Here is a 25,150-nt window from a genome sequence, read left to right as displayed (position 1 = left end):
ATGTTTATTGAGTCACTGTCAAAGTGGATTCCGTAAAGGTCGATCTACTTTGAATACATTAGTAAAGGTGAGCAAGTTGAAAATACTCCGGCCATGAAAGAAGTAATTGCTACTGTCTTTTTTTATATTGAAAAGACACTATGTGGAGAGAAGGCCTACTGATTAAGATGGAAGGACTTGGTATTGGTGGGAGATTATATAACTGGGTTTTATCCTTCTTATTTAATCACATTTTTAAGTTAAAATAGGATCTATTTTATCTGATGCCTTGGTAGTCGACAATGATATTCCTCAAGACAGTGCTGTCAGTTCTATTTTGTTCAATATTATGATTAATGATTTGTTTTTGAATGTAGGTAGGGGTATTGGGGCTTCCCTATATGCTGATGATGGAGCTATAAGGAAGAGGGGAAGGAATGTCTCTCGTGACCAAATCTATTCAACAAGATATACTGAGGTTTAAAATGGTCAGAGGCAAAGTCTTGCTGTATGTTCTTCTCAAAGAAGAAAGTTGTTGATAATATACAGTTGTTTCTGTATGGACAGCCTATGGGGAGGGTTTCTAAGTACAAATATTTGGGTCTATGGTTCAATAAGAGATATACATGGAAAGATCATGTTATAAATGTTGAAACCAAAGTGTAAGAAGGTGGTGAATCTTATGAGCTCGTTCTCTGGTTATGAATGTGGTGCTGACTGACCATCGTTGATGGATATTGATAGAGCTCTGATCAGGATGACTATTGATTACGGATGTATAGTTTATGGAACAGCGGGGAAAACTTGGCTCCAGAGGCTGGACAGAATCCAGTATATATCTTTAAGGATATGTATTGGTGCATTTAAATCAACATCTGTATGTGTCTTACTAGTGGAGGCAGGTGAGATGCCATTGGATATACAGTGCCTTGCGAAAGTATTCGGCCCCCTTGAACTTTGCGACCTTTTGACACATTTCAGGCTTCAAACATAAAGATATAAAACTGTATTTTTTTGTGAAGAATCAACAACAAGTGGGACACAATCATGAAGTGGAACGACATTTATTGGATATTTCAAACTTTTTTAACAAATCAAAAACTGAAAAATTGGGCGTGCAAAATTATTCAGCCCCCTTAAGTTAATACTTTGTAGCGCCACCTTTTGCTGCGATTACAGCTGTAAGTCGCTTGGGGTATGTCTCTATCAGTTTTGCACATCGAGAGACTGAAATTATTTCCCATTCCTCCTTGCAAAACAGCTCGAGCTCAGTGAGGTTGGATGGAGAGCATTTGTGAACATCAGTTTTCAGTTCTTTCCACAGATTCTCAATTGGATTCAGGTCTGGACTTTGACTTGGCCATTCTAACACCTGGATATGTTTATTTTTGAACCATTCCATTGTAGATTTTGCATTATGTTTTGGATCATTGTCTTGTTGGAAGACAAATCTCCGTCCCAGTCTCAGGTCTTTTGCAGACTCCATCAGATTTTCTTCCAGAATGGTCCTGTATTTGGCTCCATCCATCTTCCCATCAATTTTAACTATCTTCCCTGTCCCTGCTGAAGAAAAGCAGGCCCAAACCATGATGCTGCCACCACCATGTTTGACAGTGGGGATGGTGTGTTCAGCTGTGTTGCTTTTACGCCAAACATAACGTTTTGCATTGTTGCCAAAAAGTTCAATTTTGGTTTCATCTGACCAGAGCACCTTCTTCCACATGTTTGGTGTGTCTCCCAGGTGGCTTGTGGCAAACTTTAAACGACACTTTTTATGGATATCTTTAAGAAATGGCTTTCTTCTTGCCACTCTTCCATAAAGGCCAGATTTGTGCAATATATGACTGATTGTTGTCCTATGGACAGAGTCTCCCACCTCAGCTGTAGATCTCTACAGTTCATCCAGAGTGATCATGGGCCTCTTGGCTGCATCTCTGATCAGTCTTCTCCTTGTATGAGTTGAAAGTTTAGAGGGACGGCCAGGTCTTGGTAGATTTGCAGTGGTCTGATACTCCTTCCATTTCAATATTATCGCTTGCACAGTGCTCCTTGGGATGTTTAAAGCTTGGGAAATCTTTTTGTATCCAAATCCGGCTTTAAACTTCTTCACAACAGTGTCTCGGACCTGCCTGGTGTGTTCCTTGTTCTTCATGATGCTCTCTGCGCTTTTAACGGACCTCTGAGACTATCACAGTGCAGGTGCATTTATACGGAGACTTGATTACACACAGGTGGATTGTATTTATCATCATTAGTCATTTAGGTCAACATTGGATCATTCAGAGATCCTCACTGAACTTCTGGAGAGAGTTTGCTGCACTGTAAAGGGGCTGAATAATTTTGCACGCCCAATTTTTCAGTTTTTGATTTGTTAAAAAAGTTTGAAATATCCAATAAATGTCGTTCCACTTCATTATTGTGTCCCACTTGTTGTTGATTCTTCACAAAAAATACAGTTTTATATCTTTATGTTTGAAGCCTGAAATGTGGCAAAAGGTCGCAAAGTTCAAGGGGGCCGAATACTTTCGCAAGGCACTGTACAGAGTAAAAAACTGTCATTAGCTTATTGGGTTAGGCTGAAAGGCTGTGAGGTTGATCATCTCACTGCTACCGTTCTAGATGACTGTTGGAAATATACTACTAGACAAGGCAGTGGGTTTGGTTGGAAAGCTTGCTCATGAGTGTGGTTTGAGGGAGTTGGAGGTTGGCCCTTCTGTGCTGATAAGGGATGTTCCTCTGGTTACTCCCAGATCCTGTTTATCTAACCTTGGTAGAGAATAAAATATTGGTCAGAAGTCAGTGATTTAAGGAAACTGGTTGACAATTACATTGGTAGAAGTTTTTATGCATTTTTACTGCTTTTCACCGATACATCCAAGGACCCAGATAGTAGGCACACAGGATCAGGCATTTATGTTCTTGAATTTAATGTGCAGATATGTAGAATACTAACAGACGAACTGTCAGTATACTCAGTTGAACAGTTGGCGATAGTAATTGCCCTTCAGTGGGTGGAGGATGTTCAACCTGTCAGAAGGATATATAGTACGCTCAGATTCTCTGTCTATGTTGAATAGTTTATCATCTGGCAAATCTAATAGGAGTGACCTACTATTGGAGGCATTCATGTTATTATGGAGAATTAAGATAGTGGGTGAAGTAGTGAGATTCTACTGGGTCCCAGCCCATTTGGGTGTGGAAGGGAATGAAATTGTAGACCACATAGCCAAATGAGCTTTAAAACAAGTCATAATTTATATGAATGTTCCACTGGGTAAAGGTGAGGACAAATGTAAGATCAGAGCCTTTTTGTGTGGCAGACAGGATGGGACCCTGAGCCCAAGGTCCGGCATTTATATTCCCTCCAAAGAAAGGTTGGTGGACCAAGATTCAAATGTTAGATTAGGAAGGAAGAGGTGGTATTTGCTCAACGTGTCTAGGACATTATACATTGAACTCGTTTTTACATCTTGTTAGCAAGCATGTGACTGGTTTGTGTCTGGAGAGTATGGTTGATGAAACGATGGAGCATGTGTTGTTATATTGTTGTAAGTATGTTGAAGAGAGGGAAAGATTGAAGTGTAAGGTCATTGAGGTTGGATAGGGTTGGGGGGGTTTGGAAGAGATTTGTGGCATGGTCTATTAGAATCTCTCTCTCTCTCTCAGAAGTGCTGAGTTATGTTGGAGGATTTAGAAATGTGGAACTAATGTTGTAAACCATGATTGTCCACACACTCCAGCACAGTAGGTGGTGGCATGCACCTTTAACATTTGTTTGCTGACAGCCATTATATGATAGAAGAAGATTTTGACTCGGAAGTAGCTAGCTAACGTTAGCTAGGTTTATTTTTTGCATACATTTAAATTGGCTGATGTAGCTAGCTAGCTTTTAGAATAACATTTACATTAACTCGTTTTTTAAACGACACTCAAAATGTCTAACTGTATCGCCATTCAGACACAACTAACCTCGATCATGGAGGTTTTAGCCAAATCAGCGGTGGCAGAAATCGCCAAACTTATCGATGACAACTGTGCTGTATTACATTTCGAAATATCTCGGAAGCATAATGAAAATGAAATTTTGCGGAGAAAACTGCTCATGGTGGATAATGAACTGAAGATTGCGCGGATTTCACGACAAACCGGTGAGTAATGTACCAAATGTTGTGGTACGCAGAAGTTTTAACGTTACTGTTATGTTCCCTAGTTAACGTTAGCTCCAACGCGCTCAGTCGTACAGGCTAGGCCTCTATTGTTATTTGTAGATAAGGCTATTCTAATACCTAGCTAAGTATTTATGTGGTTGTGTTTATTCAAGGCAAAACATTAGAGAAATATAGATTGTTATTGGGCCGATTTTTTAATTGGTTTGTTTTGAAATGTAGTTGTCAGGCTACCGTTGCTAGCTAAGGACACCACAGAGCAGACGCTAGATATGGCTCTGGAAACGTACCTCAATCCAGGGATGGAAGATGACGCTGCAATCCTAATTTTCCAATTATCAAAATGTTACGTCGAAAATATTGAAATAGTGTTATTTATTTATTAAACTGCCTTTTGTCGTCCCAATGTTAGTCTACCTAGGCTATAGCAGCCCATGGATTCCGTGAAAATACGACGCCTAGCGTTGAGGTGAGTAACTACCTGAAGTGTTGTGGAATCCAATGGGTTGCTTTAGTCTAGCATGAGGACAAAAAAGGGCAGTTTAAGTAAAAGCGATCAGTATTTCAGTCTTCTCGTTGTATCATTTTGGACAATTAGTAGTGCAGCGCCATCTTCTATCCCTGGATTGAGGAACGTTGATTAGAAAACTCGGCTCCCGAGTGGTGCAGCAGTCTAAGGCACTGCAGCTCAGTGCTTGAGGCGTCACTACAGACACCCTAGTTCGAATCCAGGCTGTATCACAACCGGCCGTGATTGGGAGTCCCATAGGGCGGCGCACAATTTGTTCTTAATTTATCTGACTTACCTAATTAAATAAAGGTTACACACACATACACACACAACGTTTTCCGAACCATATCTCGCCGGGCTCCAGACCATACTGGGAAGGTACTTACAGTGACCATAAATAAGATCGGAATCTTATGGTTGCCTACCTGTCAAAAAAATACTACTGGAGAGTCCTGGGAGTCTCCTTTATGTCTGTAATCATTTGCTGTTTCAGAGAAATACATGGACAGCTGTGCTTCAGACTGGAGACCCAGTCAGCGAGGAGATGAGGATGCGTTTGGGTCAGCTTTGGGAGAAATTAAGGTCTGTGCTCCATAGACTGATTCTTGTGTAGTTGAATCAGAGATTGGTAGTATCGTATTCCTTTCGGCTCCGAGTAGACTGAAGGGCCTTGACGGTGCATGCCTGTTGAGGCCCTTTGCTCAACTAGGAGCCGAAAGGGACACATCTCTAGAAAACCCATAACCCAATTAAATCTTACAGACTTGAAACTTGACAAATTGACAATGCATACTGTCTAATAGTTTCATTCTTCTAGTTTGCAGAGATAGAAACCCCTTTCATTAAGGTAGAGAGACAGGATGATGGATCATGGAGCAGGGAGCAACACAGAGGACCAAGTGGACAGGGTAACTGAATTCATTGGGCCATTGGACAGGGCAACAGCATTCAATGGGTCATTGGACAGGGCAACTGCATTCAATGGGCCATTGGACAGGGCAACTGCATTCAATGGGCCATTGGACAGGGCAACTGCATTCAATGGGCCATTGGACAGGGCAACTGCATTCAATGGGCCATTGGACAGGGCAACTGCATTCAATGGGCCATTGGACAGGGCAACTGCATTCAATGGGCCATTGGACAGGGCAACTGCATTCAATGGGCCATTGGACAGGGAAACTGCATTCAATGGGCCATTGGACAGGGCAACTGCATTCAATGGGCCATTGGACAGGGTAACTGCATTCATTGGGTTCATTGGACAGGGCAACTGCATTCATTGGACAGGCCTACTTCCTTTCAAAACACTGGCTCTGTCCCAAATGGTACCCTATTCCCTATATAGTGCACTACTTTTTAACAGGGGCTCGTAAAGCTTGGGTTAAATGGAGTGCACTATGTAGGGAATAGGGTGGGTTTGGGCTACTTTGTTTCCAAACAGTGTTCTACTGGCCATGGTGTTGAACCTTCATTTGATAACATTTGCTTTGCAATTATATATTTTTGGGACATATAAGAAGGGCATGCAATTCTTGACATAATGTAAGTAACTACAAATATATCATTTATTTTGCTTTGCAATTATAACGATTGTCTTTGCACCTTCTATCTAGGAAACACTGCATACGTCAATAATGCCATTCAGAATCTTCCCATTGGGAATCATCAGGACTTGGAAGAAGAGGAGAATCAGGACCCACTAATTCTCCTGGAAGAGCAGCTGGCAGAAGGCCAAGAGAAGCTTAGTGAGCTGTGCCAGTCTCAGTCTGGGCACTGTGGCGAGGAGGAGACCAGTGTTCTAGAGTTTGTAATAAAGACTGAGAAGGAGGAAGAACATTCTGGATTCAGTCAGGCTGGATGTCAGAGGAGCACAGTAAAGCAGCAGAACCCCGTGAGCTCTGAATTTGTAATGGATGAAAGAGACAGTCAACTGTGGTCGTCTATAGTTCAAGGGAATGATGACATAGTCATAGAGACTGACTTTCCTGATTTCTCTTATGTAGCCGACCAGTATTCAGAGAGTTTTCCAGATCGCTCCGAGGCTCAGCCTCAGCCACAGCCCCTCTCTAGCCCAGTGGAAGGCCCTAGTAAATCAGCCATCTCACCTTTACATAGACCGTGCAATGGATCAATGTACAACAAAGTCTTTCAGAAAGAGAAAGTAAGTGCATCTCAGTCTGTGTCTAGTTCTTTTCAGTGCCGACCGCAGATCAACCATTCACAGCAGCAGACCAGGCAGAGAGATCAGGTGTTCTCCCAGAGGAATAATCACATCCCACCGTCCAGGCCTCAAGACACTGGACACACAGCAGAGCGAAGCTTTGGACTGAGTGACACTGACAGACCAACTGCCTCCCATTTAGGGATTCGATTGAACAATAACACTTTTACACCAGGTGGCCTCAGAAGCTTCTCTATGCCTCATTATAATACGAAAAATCACTGGGGTACAGCCATAACAGAGAAGGTTTTCAGTTGCTCGCAGTGTGGCAAGAGTTTTAGTCGCCTGTCCTATCTCAAGATACATCAGCGAAGTCACACGGGAGAGAGACCGTTTCGGTGCACCGTCTGCGGGAAGAGTTTTCACTGCTCCTCGCACCTGACTATACACCACCGCATTCACACGGGAGAGAGACCCTATAGCTGTGCCACGTGTGGGAAGAGGTTTACCCAGCAGAGCAGTCTCAAGACGCACCAGAGTGTCCACAGTGGAGAGAGACCATATGGTTGCTCTCAGTGTGGCAAGACTTTCACTCTTCTGCACCATCTGAAGAGGCACAGGATTATTCATGCTGGGTATAGCTGAGTGGGTCATTTATTATTATTATTATTATTATTAAACCCCTATCCAGGAAGTCCGTAAATATGGTCCTTAAAAGCTGAATTTAAGAAAGTTATTTGTTTTACTTTAGAAATGAAAATAGTTCAAGAAAAAATAGAACTTTGATGTTTTATGCTATTTTCAACACTACAGAAACATTTCATGAAATAAAATGCACATGGAATAGTTTTGCATCAGGCCTTTTTAATAAACTATGAAAATCGGTACTCTCCATAATCAAGTATTCTGGCAAAATGTTTTATTACCTATTCATGTCATATAACAATGACTGTGTCCCAAATAGCACCATCTTCTCTATATAGTGCTCTACTTTCGGCCACGTCACATAGACGCACACAGTATGCTGTGGAACCAATTAATAATCAGGGAAACCTTTGTAGAGTCTTGACTGCTGTATTGGATTGTGTAATTGTAAATTGTGTAAATCTCTACACACCAGAGGGCAGTGGTACTCAACTTTCAGAACAGAGCAAACTAATAGTCACCCTAGTGCAGTTTTGCTACAGGAACTAACCCCCATTTGAAGTTCTCCTTTACTGTAATGGCGAATCACTCATTTCAGCAGAGCGGAGTCAAAGAGAATATAGAAAACTCTGTGGAGAGGTTGTCCTATTACAGAAATATTGGTGTTATGATGCTTTTCCAATAAGTAAGGGCTTTGCGGATATATACTGAACAAAAATATAAATGCAACAATTTCAAAGATTTTACTGAGTTATAGTTCATAGAAGAAAATCAGTCTAAATAAATTAATTGGGGCTCTAATCTATGGATTTCACATCACTTGGAAGGGGCGCAGTCATGGGTGGGCCTGAGAAGACATAGGCCCACCCAATCAGAATGAGTTTTTCCCCAGAAACTGGCTTTATTATAGACAGAAATACTCCCCAGACGATCCCGCAAGTGAAGATGCGGAGGTCCTGGGCTGACGTGGTTACACGTTGTCTGGTTGGGAGGCCAGTTGGATGTACTGCCAAATTCTGTAAAATGACTTTGGAGGTGGCTTGTGATAGAGAAATTAACATTCAGTTCTCTGGCAACAGCTTTTATTTTTTGTTCTGTATATATTTGAAAAGTTACAGTATGATCTGAAGCTGTTGTTTTAAACATGGCAGAGTAACTTAGCAACAGTTAACTTCATGGCTAGCCTGGGTACCAGTCTGTTTAGCTAACGTTCCACTCCTTGTCATATGCCATGGAGTATAAGGAGTGGAATGTTGGCCAAACAGACTGGTACCCAGGCTACGACATGGCTCAATGTTGATGTGGCTATGTGTGTGTGCATAGTTTCATGTTTCTGGGGGGTAACCTTTAGTAGACAGCAGATACCGTATAAATGCCCTTTACAGAGCAAACAATGGCCTGAGTATTACTAACCATTTACAAACACTGACGTCACTTTCTGATTACTGTGCCTGCTCCCACCGGAGTAAGGTGAAGATGCCTCGATGCTGATCCAGTTTAGCATTTCCCCCACCAATGGTTAAGGTTAGGATTGGGGAAGGGGAAGCTGATCTTTGAGCTGTACCTAGGGGAAACTTTACCCCAGAGTGCTTCAACTACAGTTTCTAGCCTGGGAAAGGACCAGCAGCTCCAAGCCTGGGAAAGGACCAGCAGCTCCAAGCCTGGGAAAGGACCAGCAGCTCCAAGCCTGGTAAAGGACCAGCAGCTCCAAGCCTGGGAAAGGACCAGCAGCTCCAAGCCTGGTAAAGGACCAGCAGCTCCAAGCCTGGTAAAGGACCAGCAGCTCCAAGCCTGGTAAAGGACCAGCAGCTCCAAGCCTGGTAAAGGACCAGCAGCTCCAAGCCTGGGAAAGGACCAGCAGCTCCAAGCCTGGTAAAGGACCAGCAGCTCCAAGCCTGATAAAGGACCATCAGCTCCAAGCCTGGTAAAGGACCATCAGCTCCAAGCCTGGTAAAGGACCATCAGCTCCAAGCCTGGTAAAGGGCCATCAGCTCCAAGCCTGGTAAAGGGCCAGCAGCTCCAAGCCTGGTAAAGGGCCAGCAGCTCCAAGCCTGGTAAAGGGCCAGCAGCTCCAAGCCTGGTAAAAGACCAGCAGCTCCAAGCCTGGTAAAAGACCAGCAGCTCCAAGCCTGGTAAAAGACCAGCAGCTCCAAGCCTGGTAAAGGGCCAGCAGCTCCAAGCCTGGTAAAGGGCCAGCAGCTCCAAGCCTGGTAAAGGACCAGCAGCTCCAAGCCTGGTAAAGGACCAGCAGCTCCAAGCCTGGTAAAGGACCAGCAGCTCCAAGCCTGGTAAAGGACCAGCAGCTCCAAGCCTGGTAAAGGACCAGCAGCTCCAAGCCTGGTAAAGGACCAGCAGCTCCAAGCCTGGTAAAGGACCAGCAGCTCCAAGCCTGGTAAAGGACCAGCAGCTCCAAGCCTGGTAAAATACCAAATCCTGTAGTTGATTCTGACTATTTGTGAAGGTTGCAGAAACGTTTGTCACTTGCGTTGACAAGAAAGAGGAAATGGATGTTTCCTGACTATTGGGGTCAGTAATTGATCTAAAAGTGTCATAGTTGATACCTCTATTCTGGGCATTACCCCCCAGATTTAGTCTGTGTTCCCCTGCTCTGACGTTGCTGACTCATGCCAGATCTTACAACAGGTATTTTACGTATCAGATAACTACATCGTGTTATAACAATCTGGTGCCTGACTGCACCGTCTGGCGTGCAATGTCTGAGCAGGGAAATGCGACCTTTGTGTTATTCTACAATTAAGGTGATGCTAGTTTTAAAAAGCAACTAGGTTTGGTTGAACTTGATTTAGGCCTTGACAGCACAGTTCTCAGGCGCAGTCATACTTTACACATTAGGCATAAGACAAAAAGGGTTAATTATGATAGGAGGATCTGGGTCACATCCCAAATGACACCCTATTCCCTATACAGTGAACACGTTAAAAGCAGTGCACTATATAGGGAATAGGGTGCCATTTGGGACACAACCCCATGCTCTTAAAGGGATGGGGAGGACAGCTTGTAAAACAGAACCTACTCATGACCTTGTATGGGTATTTATAAGAAAACATTGCGCTGACGTCATGGAAATTGCTGGCTGGAGGTGCAACATGGCATTAAAACATGTTGGGTGAGAAAGTGGTAAAGAGCTTCCTGGATTGACAGTTGTGGTGAGACAACACAGTAATTCTTACAGAGACATAGAAAACAAAGTGGCGCTTGAACACCACAGTCTATCAAGTTGACTCCGTTTATTGTGAAAGTAAGACTTGTGTAGACCCAACAAAATACCCTATATTCACCTTTCAATCCCCATCGATATACACATTCATGAGCATTCTTATAAAGGCAAAGCTAAAACTACCCACCGTTTGGAAGGAAAAATAATCTAGTTTAACCCCTTTTAAGACGTTGACTAAAAAGCATCCATTACACGATTAAAAAAGTGCTTCTATAAATAAGTATTAAAAATATACAGAGAACATAATTGTTAATAGACCAACACACTGCTACTTTACAGCACGTTACAGTCAGTCTAAATTCAAACATGTCATGGGTAGCACTGGTGCTCCCAACTGTAAAAAATCAGAAGTGCAACGTTTTTTAATAGAGCATATATAGCCTAAATTAATTATATTTCTGAAGCACATGTTGTGCCCTAGAAACGAATATGTTATGCTGTAAATACATTGGTTTATTATAAAAAGCTAAAATGTTGATACAAATACTGGTCATGTGGGGAATATGAGGTTTCTACATAATGCACAAGCACTATTTTCTTATTGAGATGCATTACATTGAAAATGGTACAGTGTCTCTTTAAGAGCGTCAAGTTTGTGATGTCTACAGGCAAAAGATCTGACATTCATGGTTTTGACTAGAAAGGGGTACGGCCATTACCGGAAGTGGCTTTTTTTTTTTTTTACTCAAGAGAGGCACAACATTGTGATAGTTCCAGGAACGTGGCGCAAAGCCGACTCGACAGACCAGATTGGGTTTGGGAAACCAATGAGTGGAAAAATCTTCCTTGGTCGTTAATTTTCTCGATTTTCAATCTAGATTCGAGCCAATGTTTTAAGTAGCTGAACATGTCATAACCTTGTGAAAGTGACAAACTTACACGTTTTCATTTATATCGAAGGAGTGCCTTTGATTTGACGGAATGCAAATGCGCAGTTCAGTGCAACACGACAGTTCGACCCAATGATGTGTTTCCGCACATGAGTTTAGCTAGCTAACTTTGCCAGGACATCGCATGCATGCATGATCTGGGATTTCTATTGGAGAAGCAGTTTCTAATCATCTTCATACTGAACCATCTTTACTAGAATCACGGATCTCCCGAAGAAGCTATCCCTTTACCATTCTCTCTGTGCTCCAAAATTAAAACTGCAGTTCGCACAGCAAAATATTTTGTTGCATTTGCGACCAAATTGGTCGCACTTTAGAGCCCACTATATTATGGGAACACCCTTACGTTTTGGTAATTTACTTCACCTATATCATCTAATTTTAAAATCTACATATTAGTCACACTTGTTAGACAATGTACAACGTGCAAGTATTTCTGAACTGAACAAAAATAAATATAAAGTTAACACATTAAATTGTCAGTGCACCGGGTCAATTCACCTCAATACAGCTCTATATTTATAAACGTTTAGTGCAGGGCTCATAAATAATAGTACTTTACTCCGAATTGTCATGTTTCCATAACACACAAACAATGATTCATGTTGTCAACAAACAGCTACCTTGAAGAATGTTAAAGTACAGAAAAAGAACAGCGTGGCCAGATATCTAGGGGACGTACAATAGGGTGATTACGGAATGCCCCCCTCCCCCCATACACACACGGTGTAACCAGATTCAGTCAGTTATCAGGCGTCGTTATTGTTGTGCTCTATATGGGTCACCATGTTGGACACCAGTCGCTCTAGCTGCTTTGCCCTCAGCTGGCCTGTCTCCAGGACCTCCTCGTGGTTAGCCTTCTCCTGGCTGTCGTAGTCCATCACAGCCTGGTTGGTGATCAGGGACAGGGCGAACACACGCATCCCACAGTGACGCGCTACAATCACCTCGTGCACCGTACTCATGCCTAGAACAACGAGAACGAGGAGGACAAAAGCAATGCACTAACTGACAATGTAATTCAAAAGTTGCAGAGTTGCATTCTTCATAATTCTGCATGAAATGCTGCAAGAGCAAACTACAAGAACAACGGAGTGCTTGCAAAAGTATTGTTATGGCAGTGGACGAAGTTTAGAAGTTTAAATTGTTGCTAGAGTAGAAGATGATTGTAGTAGTGCTGAGGTGTTGTGATAATTTGGGGTAGCTGCTCCAGGACTCACCCACAGCGTCAGCCCCCAGTCTGTTCATCATACGACACTCAGCGATGGTTTCGAACGAGGGCCCGCCCAGGACGCAGTAAACTCCCTCTCTCAGGAAGTCTGCAAAGCCAAGCTCCGCCCCCACACCTTGTGCCAGCTGCAGAAGTTCCCTGTCGTACGCATCAGACATGGAGGGGAACCGAACCCCGAACCTAGGAGGAGGAGAAGGTGGTAACTTAACCAAACCCGTTTTCAGTCCCTGATAAACCAGTCGTGGAAAAAGGGGTACTCGCCCCAAAAACATTACCTAGTAATTACATTTGCTTAATTAAAGTAAAACAGGCATTTTTGGGCACTGGCACCCTTTTTAATTTGCATTCCGTAATCACTCTATTGTACGTCCTTAACCGTTCCCTATATACATAACCACACACCTCTCATCATTGGGTCCTGCCAGTGGGTTGTTCCCAGCGAACCCAGGCATGTTGATGTGGTCTTTGATGATCATGATGTCCCCAACCTTGTAGTCCTGATTGAGGCCTCCAGCTGCATTGGTCAGGATGACAGTTTCCACACCCAGCAGCTTGAAAATCCGCATGGGCATTGTGACCTGCAACATTTGGCAATTTAAATTGTAATTGTTTATTCATTTTTGTAAGTTTTTTTTTTACACATGAAGATTAGCTGACGCCGTGGCATCAACTAATGGGGGATCCTAATAACATTCAAATGCACAACCAGCTATACTGTGAAATACGATGTGAAAAATACAGTTCAGGTAGGCCTCTGCACTTCAGCAAACAAGAAAGTAAGAGAGGTGCTCAAAAAGAATGAGAGGAATCCAATACTAGGGCTTAAATAACACACAAAACCACTCAGAAAACAGGCAGTGATACATACAGGGCCTTCAGAAAGTATTCATACCCCTTGGACTTATTCAACATTTTGTTGTGATACAGCCTGAATCAAAATGGGTGAAAAAATATGTCCCACCCATCTACACACAATACCCCATAATGACAAAGTGAAGACATATTTAGCTTTTTTTCTGCAAATTTGGTAAATGAAATACAGAAATATCTTATTTACATAAGTATTCACACCTTTGGCAGTGAATACTTTGGCAGTGGCCAAGCACGACTCCCAACACCATCATTAAGTTTGCCGACGACACAACAGTGGTAGGCCTGATCAACGACCACAATGAGACATCCTATAGGGAGGAGGTCAGAGACCTGGCAGTGTGGTGCCAGGACAACAACCTCTCCCTCAACGTGATCAAGACATGGGAGATGATTATGGACTACAGGAAAAGGAGGACCGAGCGCGCCCCCTTTCTCATCGACGGGACTGTAGTGGGGCAGGTTGAGAGCTTCAAGCGGTACCGGGCGCCAAGTCTAGGTCCGAAAGGCTTCTTAACAGCTTCTAACTCCTAGCCAGAAGACTCCTGAACAGCTTATTAAAATGCTACCTGGACAATTTCATTGACCCCACCCCCCATTTTTACGCTGCTACGACTCTCTGTTTATTATCTATGCATAGTCACTTTATCTCTACGTACATGTACATATTACCTCAATTACCTCGACTAACCTGTGCCCACGCACATTGACTCTGTACCAGTACCCCCTGTATATAGCCTCCACATTGACTCTGTACCAGTACCCCCTGTATATAGCCTCCACATTGTACCAGTACCCCCTGTATATAGCCTCCACATTGACTCTGTACCAGTACCCCCTGTACTGTTTATTGTTGCTCCTTAATTGTTATTTTTCATTTTTTAAAATATATTTATTATTTATTATTTTTGCTACAGTTTATTTTAGTAAATACTTTAACACTTATTTATTAAAACTGCTATGTTGGTTAAGGGCTTGTAAGTAAGCATTTTACTGTAAGGTAAAATATTGTATTCGGTGCATGTGACAAATAAAATGTGATTTGATTTGATTACAGCAGTGAGTCTTTCTGGGTAAATCTCTAAGAGCTTTGCACACCTGGATTGTACAATATTTGCACATTATTTTCAAGCCGATTTAAGTCACAACTGTAACTAGGCCATACACATATATACAGTGCTCAAAAAAATTAAGGGAACACTTAAACAACACAATGTAACTCCAAGTCAATCATACTTCTGTGAAATCAAACTGTCCACTTAGGAAGCAAAACTGATTGACAATAAATTTCACATGCTGTTGTGCAAATGGAATAGACAACAGGTGGAAAATATAGGCAATTAGCACCCCCAATAAAGGAGTGGTTCTGCAGGTGATAACCACAGACCACTTCTCAGTTCCTATGCTTCCTGGCTGATGTTTTGGTCACTTTTGAATGCTGGCGGTGCTTTCACTCTAGTGGTAGCATGAGACGGAGTCTACAACCCACACAAGTGGCTCAGGTAGTGCAGCTCATCCAGGATGGCACATCAATGCGAGCTGTGGCAAGAAGGTTTGCTGTGTCTGTCAGCGTAGTGTCCAGAGCATGGAGGCGCTACCAGGAGACAGGCCAGTACATCAGGAGATGTGGAGGAGGCCTTAGGAGGGCAACAACCCAGCAGCAGGACCGCTACCTCCGCCTTTGTGCAAGGAGGAGCAGGAGGAGCACTGCCAGAGCCCTGCAAAATGACCTCCAGCAGGCCACAAATGTGCATGTGTCTGCTCAAACGGTCAGAAACAGACTCCATGAGGGTGGTATGAGGGCCCGACATCCACAGGTGGGGGTTGTGCTTACAGCCCAACACCGTGCAGGACGTTTGGCATTTGCCAGAGAACACCAAGATTGGCAAATTCGCCACTGGCGCCCTGTGCTCTTCACAGATGAAAGCAGGTTCACACTGAGCACATGTGACAGATGTGACAGTCTGGAGACGCTGTGGAGAACGTTCTGCTGCCTGCAACATCCTCCAGCATGACCGGTTTGGTGGTGGGTCAGTCATGGTATGGAGTGGCATTTCTTTGGGGGGCCGCACAGCCCTCCATGTGCTCGCCAGAGGTAGCCTGACTGCCATTAGGAACCGAGATGAGATCCTCAGACCCCTTGTGAGACCATATGCTGGTGCGGTTGGCCCTGGGTTCCTCCTAATGCAAGACAATGCTAGACCTCATGTGGCTGGAGTGTGTCAGCAGTTCCTGCAAGAGGAAGGCATTGATGCTATGGACTGGCCCGCCCGTTCCCCAGACCTGAATCCAATTGAGCACATCTGGGACATCATGTCTCGCTCCATCCACCAATGCCACGTTGCACCACAGACTGTCCAGGAGTTGACGGATGCTTTAGTCCAGGTCTGGGAGGAGATCCCTCAGGAGACCATCCGCCACCTCATCAGGAGCATGCCCAGGCGTTGTAGGGAGGTCATACAGGCACGTGGAGGCCACACACACTACTGAGCCTCATTTTGACTTGTTTTAAGGACATTACATCAAAGTTGGATCAGCCTGTAGTGTGGTTTTCCACTTTAATTTTGAGTGTGACTCCAAATCCAGACCTCCATGGGTTGATAAATTTGATTTCCATTGATAATTTTTGTGTGATTTTATTGTCCGCACATTCAACTATGTAAAGAAAAAAGTATTTAATAAGAATATTTCATTCATTCAGGTCTAGGATGTGTTATTTTTAGTGTTCCCTTTATTTTTTTTGAGCAGTGTATATATAAACATCAACAAACCTTATGGATGGGGTATCCCTCATAGAGATGGAATCTTCCCTGCATACAAACACATGCTTTCCCTTTCAGCATGCCAAACACCAACCTGCCAGCGTGACCATGCACTGGAACACACAAAAACCAGTTAGATCAGTACACACAGTGTATTAGAGATTAGAGATAAGTATGCATACATGACACGCATACAAAACTACACACCTGTGCTCTGGGGAAAGTTAGGAATGTCGCTGTATTTAAATGCCATCTGGTCTTTTAGCATTTCTGCCAAGCCTCCCAAGCCTGAGCCACAAACTATCCCCACCAGGGGGCGTATCTCTGTCCGGGACAGGAGCCATTCTGCTGTAGCACTGCACTCCTCAAAGCTGCACCTGAGAGAGAGAGAGAGAGAGAGAGAGAGAGAGAGAGAGAGAGAATAAAAATAGAAATGTAATTGACAGAGGGAGAGAGGTGGGAAATGTGTGGGAAAACAGCCTCATAGTAAGAAAACAGTGAGATGGGCATGACCACCTGTGTTCATAGCCCAAATGGCACCCTATGCCTTACATAGTACACTACTTTTGACCAGAGTCCTATGAGTCCTGGTCAAAGGTAGTGCATTATAAAGGGAATAGGGTGCCATTTGGGTCACATCCTGAGTGTGAGTTAAAGCGGTGGAGCGAGAAGGGAATTGGGAAACACAGCTGTGTCTGAAGCAGCCTTTTATTATGTAATATAACATTACAACAAGATTACAACTGAGAACATTTTCCAAGGACTTCCCACACACGCACGCTCTCGCCTATTGTAAATATTATTCATCTGATTCTGGTTTAACAGTAAAAGGGTACTACCAGCATCCACGATGTTAACACACCCCATGGCATGTGTAGGTCTAGTAACATATTCCTTTCATGGGGCTGGGCTACGTGACGAACCAAGCGCGAAGTTACAGCCACATTTTCCATGTTGAGGAATTTCCGCAGCCCAGTAAATGTCTGCAATGGAGCCTAATCCAATTATGCATTAGCCTTCTGGCATGATATAATTGTAGACTTTAGAATTAAAGACACAGTAAAACGCTACACATACCACTATAGACAGATGTTCTTTTAACCATTCATTTAGCGCCTGTCACCTGGTAAAACTGCTCTTCTGAGAAAAAGTGTTGACAAATGAACCTAGGACTGGACCAAAAATAATGATAAAAGTATAGCAGGCTACAGAAGCTCAAAATACCACGGCTTTCCGTTAAGTTACGCACATTAATCTATATTAGTCCACACTCACTCATAACATTAAACAATTCCATACAGCACCATATAAGGTTCACAATTATTATTACTGATGCTTCTGATATCTGAATCCGCAGATATAATGAACAGTGGATATTGTAGGAAAACACTTACCCCACTGTAGATTCTGGATACATGATGATGCTCCTGCAAATTGCCAAAAATTACTTTTCAAATAAATTATGGACCGACTAACTGACCTGACAAGTTTGGATAGACTCAATGAGACTAAATGTGTGAAACGTTTGTAAAGAGATAAATAGGCCTATTTAAATCATAGCTAACTCAACTCAGTACTGACGCTTCTAAAAGTTTCGGAAGTTTACTTTGTGGGTATATAAACCTCCGTCCCCTCCACACGAGCCACATCCCTGTGTGACGTATGGTGACAGCTCGCGCTCCTATTGGACTGTCACGCGGGCGTTGTTCGGATGATCATGCCGCATTTGCTGTTCTCTTGGTGATTTCACGACAACTCGGAAACTCGAGCTTCCTATTGGTTCAATCACTTTACAAGTGGGAAACTCGGAGTTTATGCCGTGTTCAATACAACTCGGAAACTCGGAACCTGAGTTAAAATGAGATATATACACTACCAGTCAAAAGTTTAAGAACACCTACTCATTCAAGGGTTTTTATTTATTTGTACTATTTTCTACATTGTAGTATAATAGTGAAGAAATCAAAACTACGAAATAACACATATGGAATCATGTAGTAACCAAAAAAGTGTTAAACAAATCAAAATATATTTTATATTTGAGATTCTTCAATTAGCCACCCTTTGCCTTGATGACAGCTTTGCACACTCTTGGCATTCTCTCAACCAGCTTCACCTGGAATGCTTTTCCAACAGTCTTGAAGGAGTTCCCACATATGCTGTGCACTTGTTGGCTGCTTTTACTTCACTCTGCGATACATCCCAAACCGTCTCAATTGGGTTGAGGTTGGGGGATTGTGGAGGCCAGGTCATCTGATGCAGCACTCCATCACTCTCCTTCTTGGTAAAATAGCCCTTATACAGCCTGGAGGTGTGTTGGGTCATTGTCCTGTTGAAAAACAAATGATGGTCCCACATTAACCCAAACAAGATGGGATGGCGTATCGCTGCAGAATACTGTGGTAGCCATGCTGGTTAAGTGTGCCTTGATTCCATCAGTCTCCTCTGAACAGTTGATGTTGAGATGTGTCTGTTACTTGAACTAAATGAAGTATTTATTTGGGCTGCAATTTCTGAGGCTTGTGACTCGAATGAACTTGTCCTCTACAGCATTGGTAACTCTGTGTCTTCCATTCCTGCGGTGGTCCTCATGAGAGCTAGTTTCATCACAGCACTTGATGGGTTTTGCGACTGCACTTGAAGAAACTCAAAGTTCTTGAAATTGTATGTATTGACTGACCTTCATGTCTTAAAGTAATGATGGACTGTCGTTTCTCTTTGCTTATTTGAGCTGTTCTTGCCATATTTTCTGTGTACCCCCCCCCCCCCCCTCACACATACACAACACACCTTGTCACAACACAACTGATTGGCTCAAATGCATTAAGAAGGAAAGAAATTCCACAAATTTACTTTTAAGAAGGCACACATTTTAATTGGAATGCATTCCAGGTGACATGAAGCTGGTTGAGAGAATACCATGAGTGTGTAAAGCTGTCATCAAGGCAAAGGGTGGCTACTTTGAAGAATCTCAAATATAAAATATATTTTGATATGTTAAACACTTTTTTGGTTACTACATGATTCTATATGTGTTATTCCATAGTTTTGATGTCTTTACTATTATTCTACAATGTAGAAAATAGTAAAAAAATAAATAAAAACCCTTGAATGAGTAGGTGTTCTAAAACTTTGGACCGGTAGTGTATATATCTTTTTTTACAATACAAAACATCCACATACAAACAACAACATACAGCCAGACACAAACATTGACAACATCACCCCTGCCCAGACCCACCTGCTCACACCCCCATCTCCACCGCCCCTATCACTCTCCTCCACATGGCCTCAAACTGCACCAGGTGGCTGGTGGCACCGTAATTGGGGAGGAAGGGCTCATATTAATGTCTGGAACAGAATAAATTGAATGGTATCGAACACATCAAACACATGGTTTCCATGAGATTTGAGTTATGTCGGATGAGAGAGTTACGCTGCGTTCGTGTCAAGTCTGATTCAAATTGATTCGGACACTTCCCAAGTTGTGTATTGTCTTTCTTCATTAGAAAGTCAAACATTTCAGAATGTCCAAGTTTCTGACATGACGTGAATGCAGCATCACCTCAGGATTTGAAGAAGAAGAAAAACAGGTCTTATGAAACAATGGGTGGCTATTTACTGTCAAACATTTGTGTCATCATGAGAAGCAATAGCCTAAAACCTGGTTGCACTATATACACTCCATAAAAGCAGAAGAAGAAGACTGATCGTAGACTTCAGGAAGCAACAGAGGGAGCACCCTCCAATCGACATCGACGGGACACCAGTGGAGAACGTGGAAAGTTTTAAGTTCCTCTGCGTACAACATCACCGACAAACTGAAATGGTCCACCCTCACAGACAGTGTGGTGAAGAAGACGGAACAGCGCCTCTTCAACCTCAGGAGGCTGAAGAAATGTGTCTTGTCACCTAAAACCCTCACAAACGTTTATAGATGCACAATTTAGAGCATCCTGTCAGGCTGTATCACCACCTGGTACGGCAACTGCATCGCCCACAACCGCAGGGCTCTCCAGAGGGTGGTGCGGTCTGCACAACGCATCACCGGGGGCAAACTATCTGCCCTCCAGGACACCTACAGAACCCAATGTCACAGGAAGGCCAAAAAGATCATCAAGGACAACAACCACCCGAGCCACTGCCTGTTCACCCCTCTATCATCCAGAAGGCGAAGTCAGTACAGGTGCATCAAAGCTGGGACCGAGAGACTGAAATACAGCTTCTATCTCAAGGCAATCAGACTGTTTAATAGTCATCACAAGCACAGAGAGGCTGCAGCCTACATACACAGACTTGAAATCATTGGCCACTTTAATGTCACTTTAATAATGTTTACATATATTGCATTACACATCTCATACATACAATTGAAGTCAGAAGTTTACATATGCCTTAGCCAAATACATTTAAACTCAGTTTTACACAATTCCTGACATTTAATCCCAGTAAAAATTCCCTGTCTTAGGTCAGTTAGGATCACCACTTTATTTTAAGAATGTGAAATGTCAGAATAATAGTAGAGAGAATGATTTATTTAAGCTTTTATTTCTTTCATCACAATCCCAGTGGGTCAGAAGTTTACATACACTCAATTAGTATTTGGTAGCATTGCCTTTAAATTGTTTAACTTGGGTCAAATGTTTTGGGTAGCTTCCAACAATAAATTGGGTGAATTGTGGCCCATTCATCCTGACAGAGCTGGTGTAACTGAGTCAGGTATGTAGGCCTATTTATTCGCACAAGCTTTTTCGCTTCTGCCCACACATTTTCTAAAGGATTGAGGTCAGGGCTTTGTGATGGCCACTCCAATACCTTGACTTTGTTGTCTTTAAGCCATTTTGACACAACTTTGGAAGTATGCTTGGGGTCATTGTCCATTTGGAAGACCCATTTGCGACCAAGCTTTAACTTCCTGACTGATGTCTTGAGATGTTGCTTCAATATATCCACATAATTTCCCCTCCTCATGATGACATCTATTATTTTGTGAAGTGCACCAGTCCCTCCTGCAGCAAAGCACCCACACAACGTGATGCTGCCACCCCCGTGCTTCACAGTTAGGATGGTGTTCTTCGACTTGCAAGCCTCCCCCTTTTTCATCCAAACATAACGATGGTCATTAATGCCAAACAGTTCAATTTTTGTATCATCAGACCAGAGGACATTTCTCCAAAAAGTATGATCTTTGTCCCCATGTGCAGGAGCAAACTGTAGTCTGGCGTTTTTATGGCGGTTTTGGAGCAGTGGCTTCTTCCTTGCTGAGCGGCCTTTCAGGTTATGTCCATATAGGACTTGTTTTACTGTGGATATAGATACTTTTGTACCTGTTTCCTCCAGCATCTTCACAAGGTCCTTTGCTGTTGTTCTGGGATTGATTTGCTCTTTTCGCACCAAAGTACGTTCATCTCTAGGAGACAGAACGCATCTATGAACGCGGTATGACGGCTGCGTGGTCCCATGGTATTTATACTTGCATACTATTGTTTGTACAGATGAACGTGGTACCTTCAGGCATTTGGAAATTATTCCCAAGGATGAACCAGACTTGTGGTGATCTATAATCTTTCTTCTGAGGTCTTGGCTGATTTCTTTTGATTTTCCCATGATGTCAAGCAAAGACGCACTGAGTTTGAAGGTAGGCCTTGAAATACATCCACAGGTACACCTCCAATTGACTCAAATGATGTCAATTAGCCTATCAGAAGCTTCTAAAGCCATGACATCATGTTCTGGAATATTCCAAGCTGTTTAAAGGGACAGTCAACTTAGTGTATGTAAACTTCTAACCCACTGGAATTGTGATACAATGATTTATAAGTGAAATAATCTGTCTGTAAACAATTGTTGGAAAAATTACTTGTGTCATGTACAAAGTAGGTGTCCTAAGCGACTTGCCAAAACTATAGTTTGTTAACAAGAAATTTGTGGAGTGGTTGAAAACCGAGTTTTAATGACTCCAACCTAAGTGTATGTAAACTTCCAACTTCAACTGTATATATACTGTCATCTATACTATCTACTTGATCTCAGTCTATGCCTCTCTGACATTGCTCGTCCATGTATTTATATATTATTAATTCTATTCCTTTACTTTAGATTTGTGTCTATTGGGTATATGTTGTGAAATTGTTAGATATTACTTTTTAGATATTACTGGACTGTCGGAACTAGAAGCACAAGCATTTCACTACACCTGCAATAACATCTGCTAAACACGTGTATGTGACCAATAAAATTTGATTGGAAACAGATTGCACGCCATCTTTTTAATCAATAAACGTATCAATAAACATAGACTAAACATATTACAACTAGGCTACATAAGGTATGTTATTATGCACCTCCCAAATGCATAATACAGACCCAACCTGACCTTCACCACACAAAGACAGACAGAAAAACAGACAGACATACGGATGGACGGACGGACAGACAGACAGACAGACAGACAGACAGACAGACAGACAGAGACAGACAACAGACAGACAGACAGACAGACAGACAGACAGACAGACAGACAGACAGACAGACAGACAGACGTGGCAGCACAGGTTCAAAAGTGGTGTGTCAAAATTTGTGTGTCTTTTCTGGGGTCTGGAGTTTTTACAAATCTCATGACCTGGCTAGGTAAAACTCTGGGTCCTATTCGTAGGCTTTGATAGGGTCCAACGTGAACTTTTTTGGCTCGATCGGGCCAGTTGATCCAAAACCTACTGGCCCGAACAGAATTTCTACTGGCCGGAACATGGTGTAGTATTTAAATGCATTGCGGTCTTGTTTTCTCTATATATGCAGCTATTCATAGGCTATATTTGGTTATTATAAGTATTAAAATGATGTTCACTCCATTCTTTAGAATTGTATTGTATTAATTATATACATTTTTGTTTCTAAATTGATTTTGAGAAGATTTTCTTACATCTCAAAATAGAACGCTGCCCCTTTAAGAAAATTGTGTTCCAATGTATACCATATAATTATTTACCTGGGTACAGTACACACCTCTTTCACATCGTTTTACCTCTTACAATGTCATCCTAAACACAAAACTCATTGGGGGCCAAAAGTTTCACATGAATTTAAAATCAGATATGTGTTAGTGTGTTTGTGTTCATTCAGTAGCTGACCTGGTTGAATAGAACAGAGCTGAATGTGTTCTGGTATGTAGCCTACATAGCCTAATGTTATGTAACTGCTATTTGGTATTCAGATCAGTTGCCTTTTAGCTGTGTTTACATTGGCTTGTCAGCCAAATCTGTCACTGGTTCAAATAAGTTATGCACAGAGAAAGACTGGCCAAATGGCAATTCTGGCCAAATGGCACCCTCTTGGCCTTCTCTTATATTGAACTACTTTTGACCAGGGCCCATAGAGATCTGGTCAAAAATAGTGCAATATATAAGGAATAGAGTGCCAGGTACAAAGACTGACCTAAACTGCCTAATAGCTTGACTTGGGTGGTCCAGGAGTGGTACCGACCCAACTGGTTCTTACATCAGCCTGCATCCTTGCATTAACTGACGTGAGAGGAGGAGTAGGCATCTGGCGCCTTCTACTGGCCAAATGGTGAACTGTGAGTTGTATTGTAGCTCATTACTTGCACTGACACTTCTGTGGTGTGTCCGTCCTTTCTAGCTCAGTTGGTAGAGCATGGCACTTGTAACAACAAGGCAGTGGGTTTGATTCCCAGCACTGTATCTATGTATGTATGTATGTATGTATGTATGTATGTTTGATTCCCAGCACCATCCATATGTAAAATGTATGCATGCATACAGTTGCTTTGGATAAAAGTGTCTGCTACTTGGCATATATTATTAAATGGCACCCTATTCCCTACACAGTGCACTGCTTCTGACCAGATCCCTATGGGCCCTGGTTAGTCTCATTGTGTTATTGTAGCTAATTAGTTATTACGTTACATTTGGGTTGTGTTCATTAGGAACTTTCCTGCTCATGCCTCTGATCTGGTGGATTCACTAAAAACACATGCTTTGTTTGTAAATGTTGGAGTGTGTAAATAAAAAAAAATAAAAAAACTGTCGGCAGTGGCGTCCTCCAGGTCTGTGGGTTTGATGTTGCACTTCATCAGTGACGTTTTCAGCTGGTCCTTGTAGCGCGGCATCTGCCCCCCTACCGACCCCCGGCCAAGATGTAGCTGGTCCCCCCTACCGACCCCCGGCCAAGATGTAGCTGGTCCCCCCTACCGACCCCCGGCCAAGATGTAGCTGGTCCCCCCTACCGACCCCCGGCCAAGATGTAGCTGGTCCCCCCTACCGACCCCCAGCCAAGATGTAGCTGGTCCCCCCTACCGACCCCCGGCCAAGATGTAGCTGGTCCCCCCTACCGACCCCCGGCCAAGATGTAGCTGGTCCCCCCTACCGACCCCCGGCCAAGATGTAGCTGGTCCCCCCTACCGACCCCCGGCCAAGATGTAGCTTGTCCCCCCTACCGACCCCCGGCCAAGATGTAGCTGGTCCCCCCTACCGACCCCCGGCCAAGATGTAGCTGGTCCCCCCTACCGACCCCCGGCCAAGATGTAGCTGGTCCCCCCTACCGACCCCCGGCCAAGATGTAGCTTGTCCCCCCTGCCGACCCCCGGCCAAGATGTAGCTGGCCATACAGGATCTTCCGCGGCAAGCGCTCCTGAGACATTCTAATGGCATGCCCAAGCCGGCACAGTTGGTGTTG

The 25,150-nt window shown here is 43.1% G+C and overlaps 2 protein-coding genes across 3 annotated transcripts; one reads left to right on the top strand and one right to left on the bottom strand.

The window, feature by feature from the left end:
• The first annotated feature begins 3,783 nt into the window (after nt 1-3,783).
• Nucleotides 3,784-8,856, top strand: LOC139387484 (zinc finger protein 79-like). 2 transcript variants are annotated; one of them, XM_071133729.1, is made up of 5 exons: nt 3,992-4,127; nt 4,558-4,614; nt 5,150-5,238; nt 5,474-5,564; nt 6,273-7,654. In XM_071133729.1, exons 3-5 carry the CDS (start codon nt 5,158-5,160, stop codon nt 7,463-7,465), a joined length of 1,365 nt encoding a protein of 454 aa, XP_070989830.1. In that variant the 5' UTR covers nt 3,992-4,127; nt 4,558-4,614; nt 5,150-5,157; the 3' UTR covers nt 7,466-7,654. The 2 variants fall into 2 exon arrangements, with proteins under 2 accessions (XP_070989828.1, XP_070989830.1); XM_071133727.1 differs by lacking the exon at nt 4,558-4,614 and having other exon boundaries at nt 3,784-4,127; nt 6,273-8,856.
• A 1,842-nt stretch (nt 8,857-10,698) lies between these two features.
• LOC139387487 (purine nucleoside phosphorylase-like) lies at nt 10,699-18,113 on the bottom strand. Its single transcript, XM_071133732.1, has 6 exons — nt 17,851-18,113; nt 16,664-16,833; nt 16,466-16,569; nt 13,227-13,402; nt 12,814-13,004; nt 10,699-12,560 (listed from the first exon to the last, which is right to left on the bottom strand). The coding sequence occupies exons 1-6, from the start codon at nt 17,871-17,873 to the stop codon at nt 12,343-12,345; spliced, it is 882 nt and encodes a 293-aa protein (XP_070989833.1). The 5' UTR covers nt 17,874-18,113; the 3' UTR covers nt 10,699-12,342.
• Between the last annotated feature and the right edge of the window lie 7,037 nt (nt 18,114-25,150).

This window comes from Oncorhynchus clarkii, chromosome 28 (genome assembly GCF_045791955.1).
Source record: "Oncorhynchus clarkii lewisi isolate Uvic-CL-2024 chromosome 28, UVic_Ocla_1.0, whole genome shotgun sequence".
Taxonomy (NCBI): domain Eukaryota; kingdom Metazoa; phylum Chordata; class Actinopteri; order Salmoniformes; family Salmonidae; genus Oncorhynchus; species Oncorhynchus clarkii.
The sequence above is the reverse complement of the archived record's forward strand: the minus strand, read 5'-3'. Positions and strand labels throughout refer to the sequence as shown.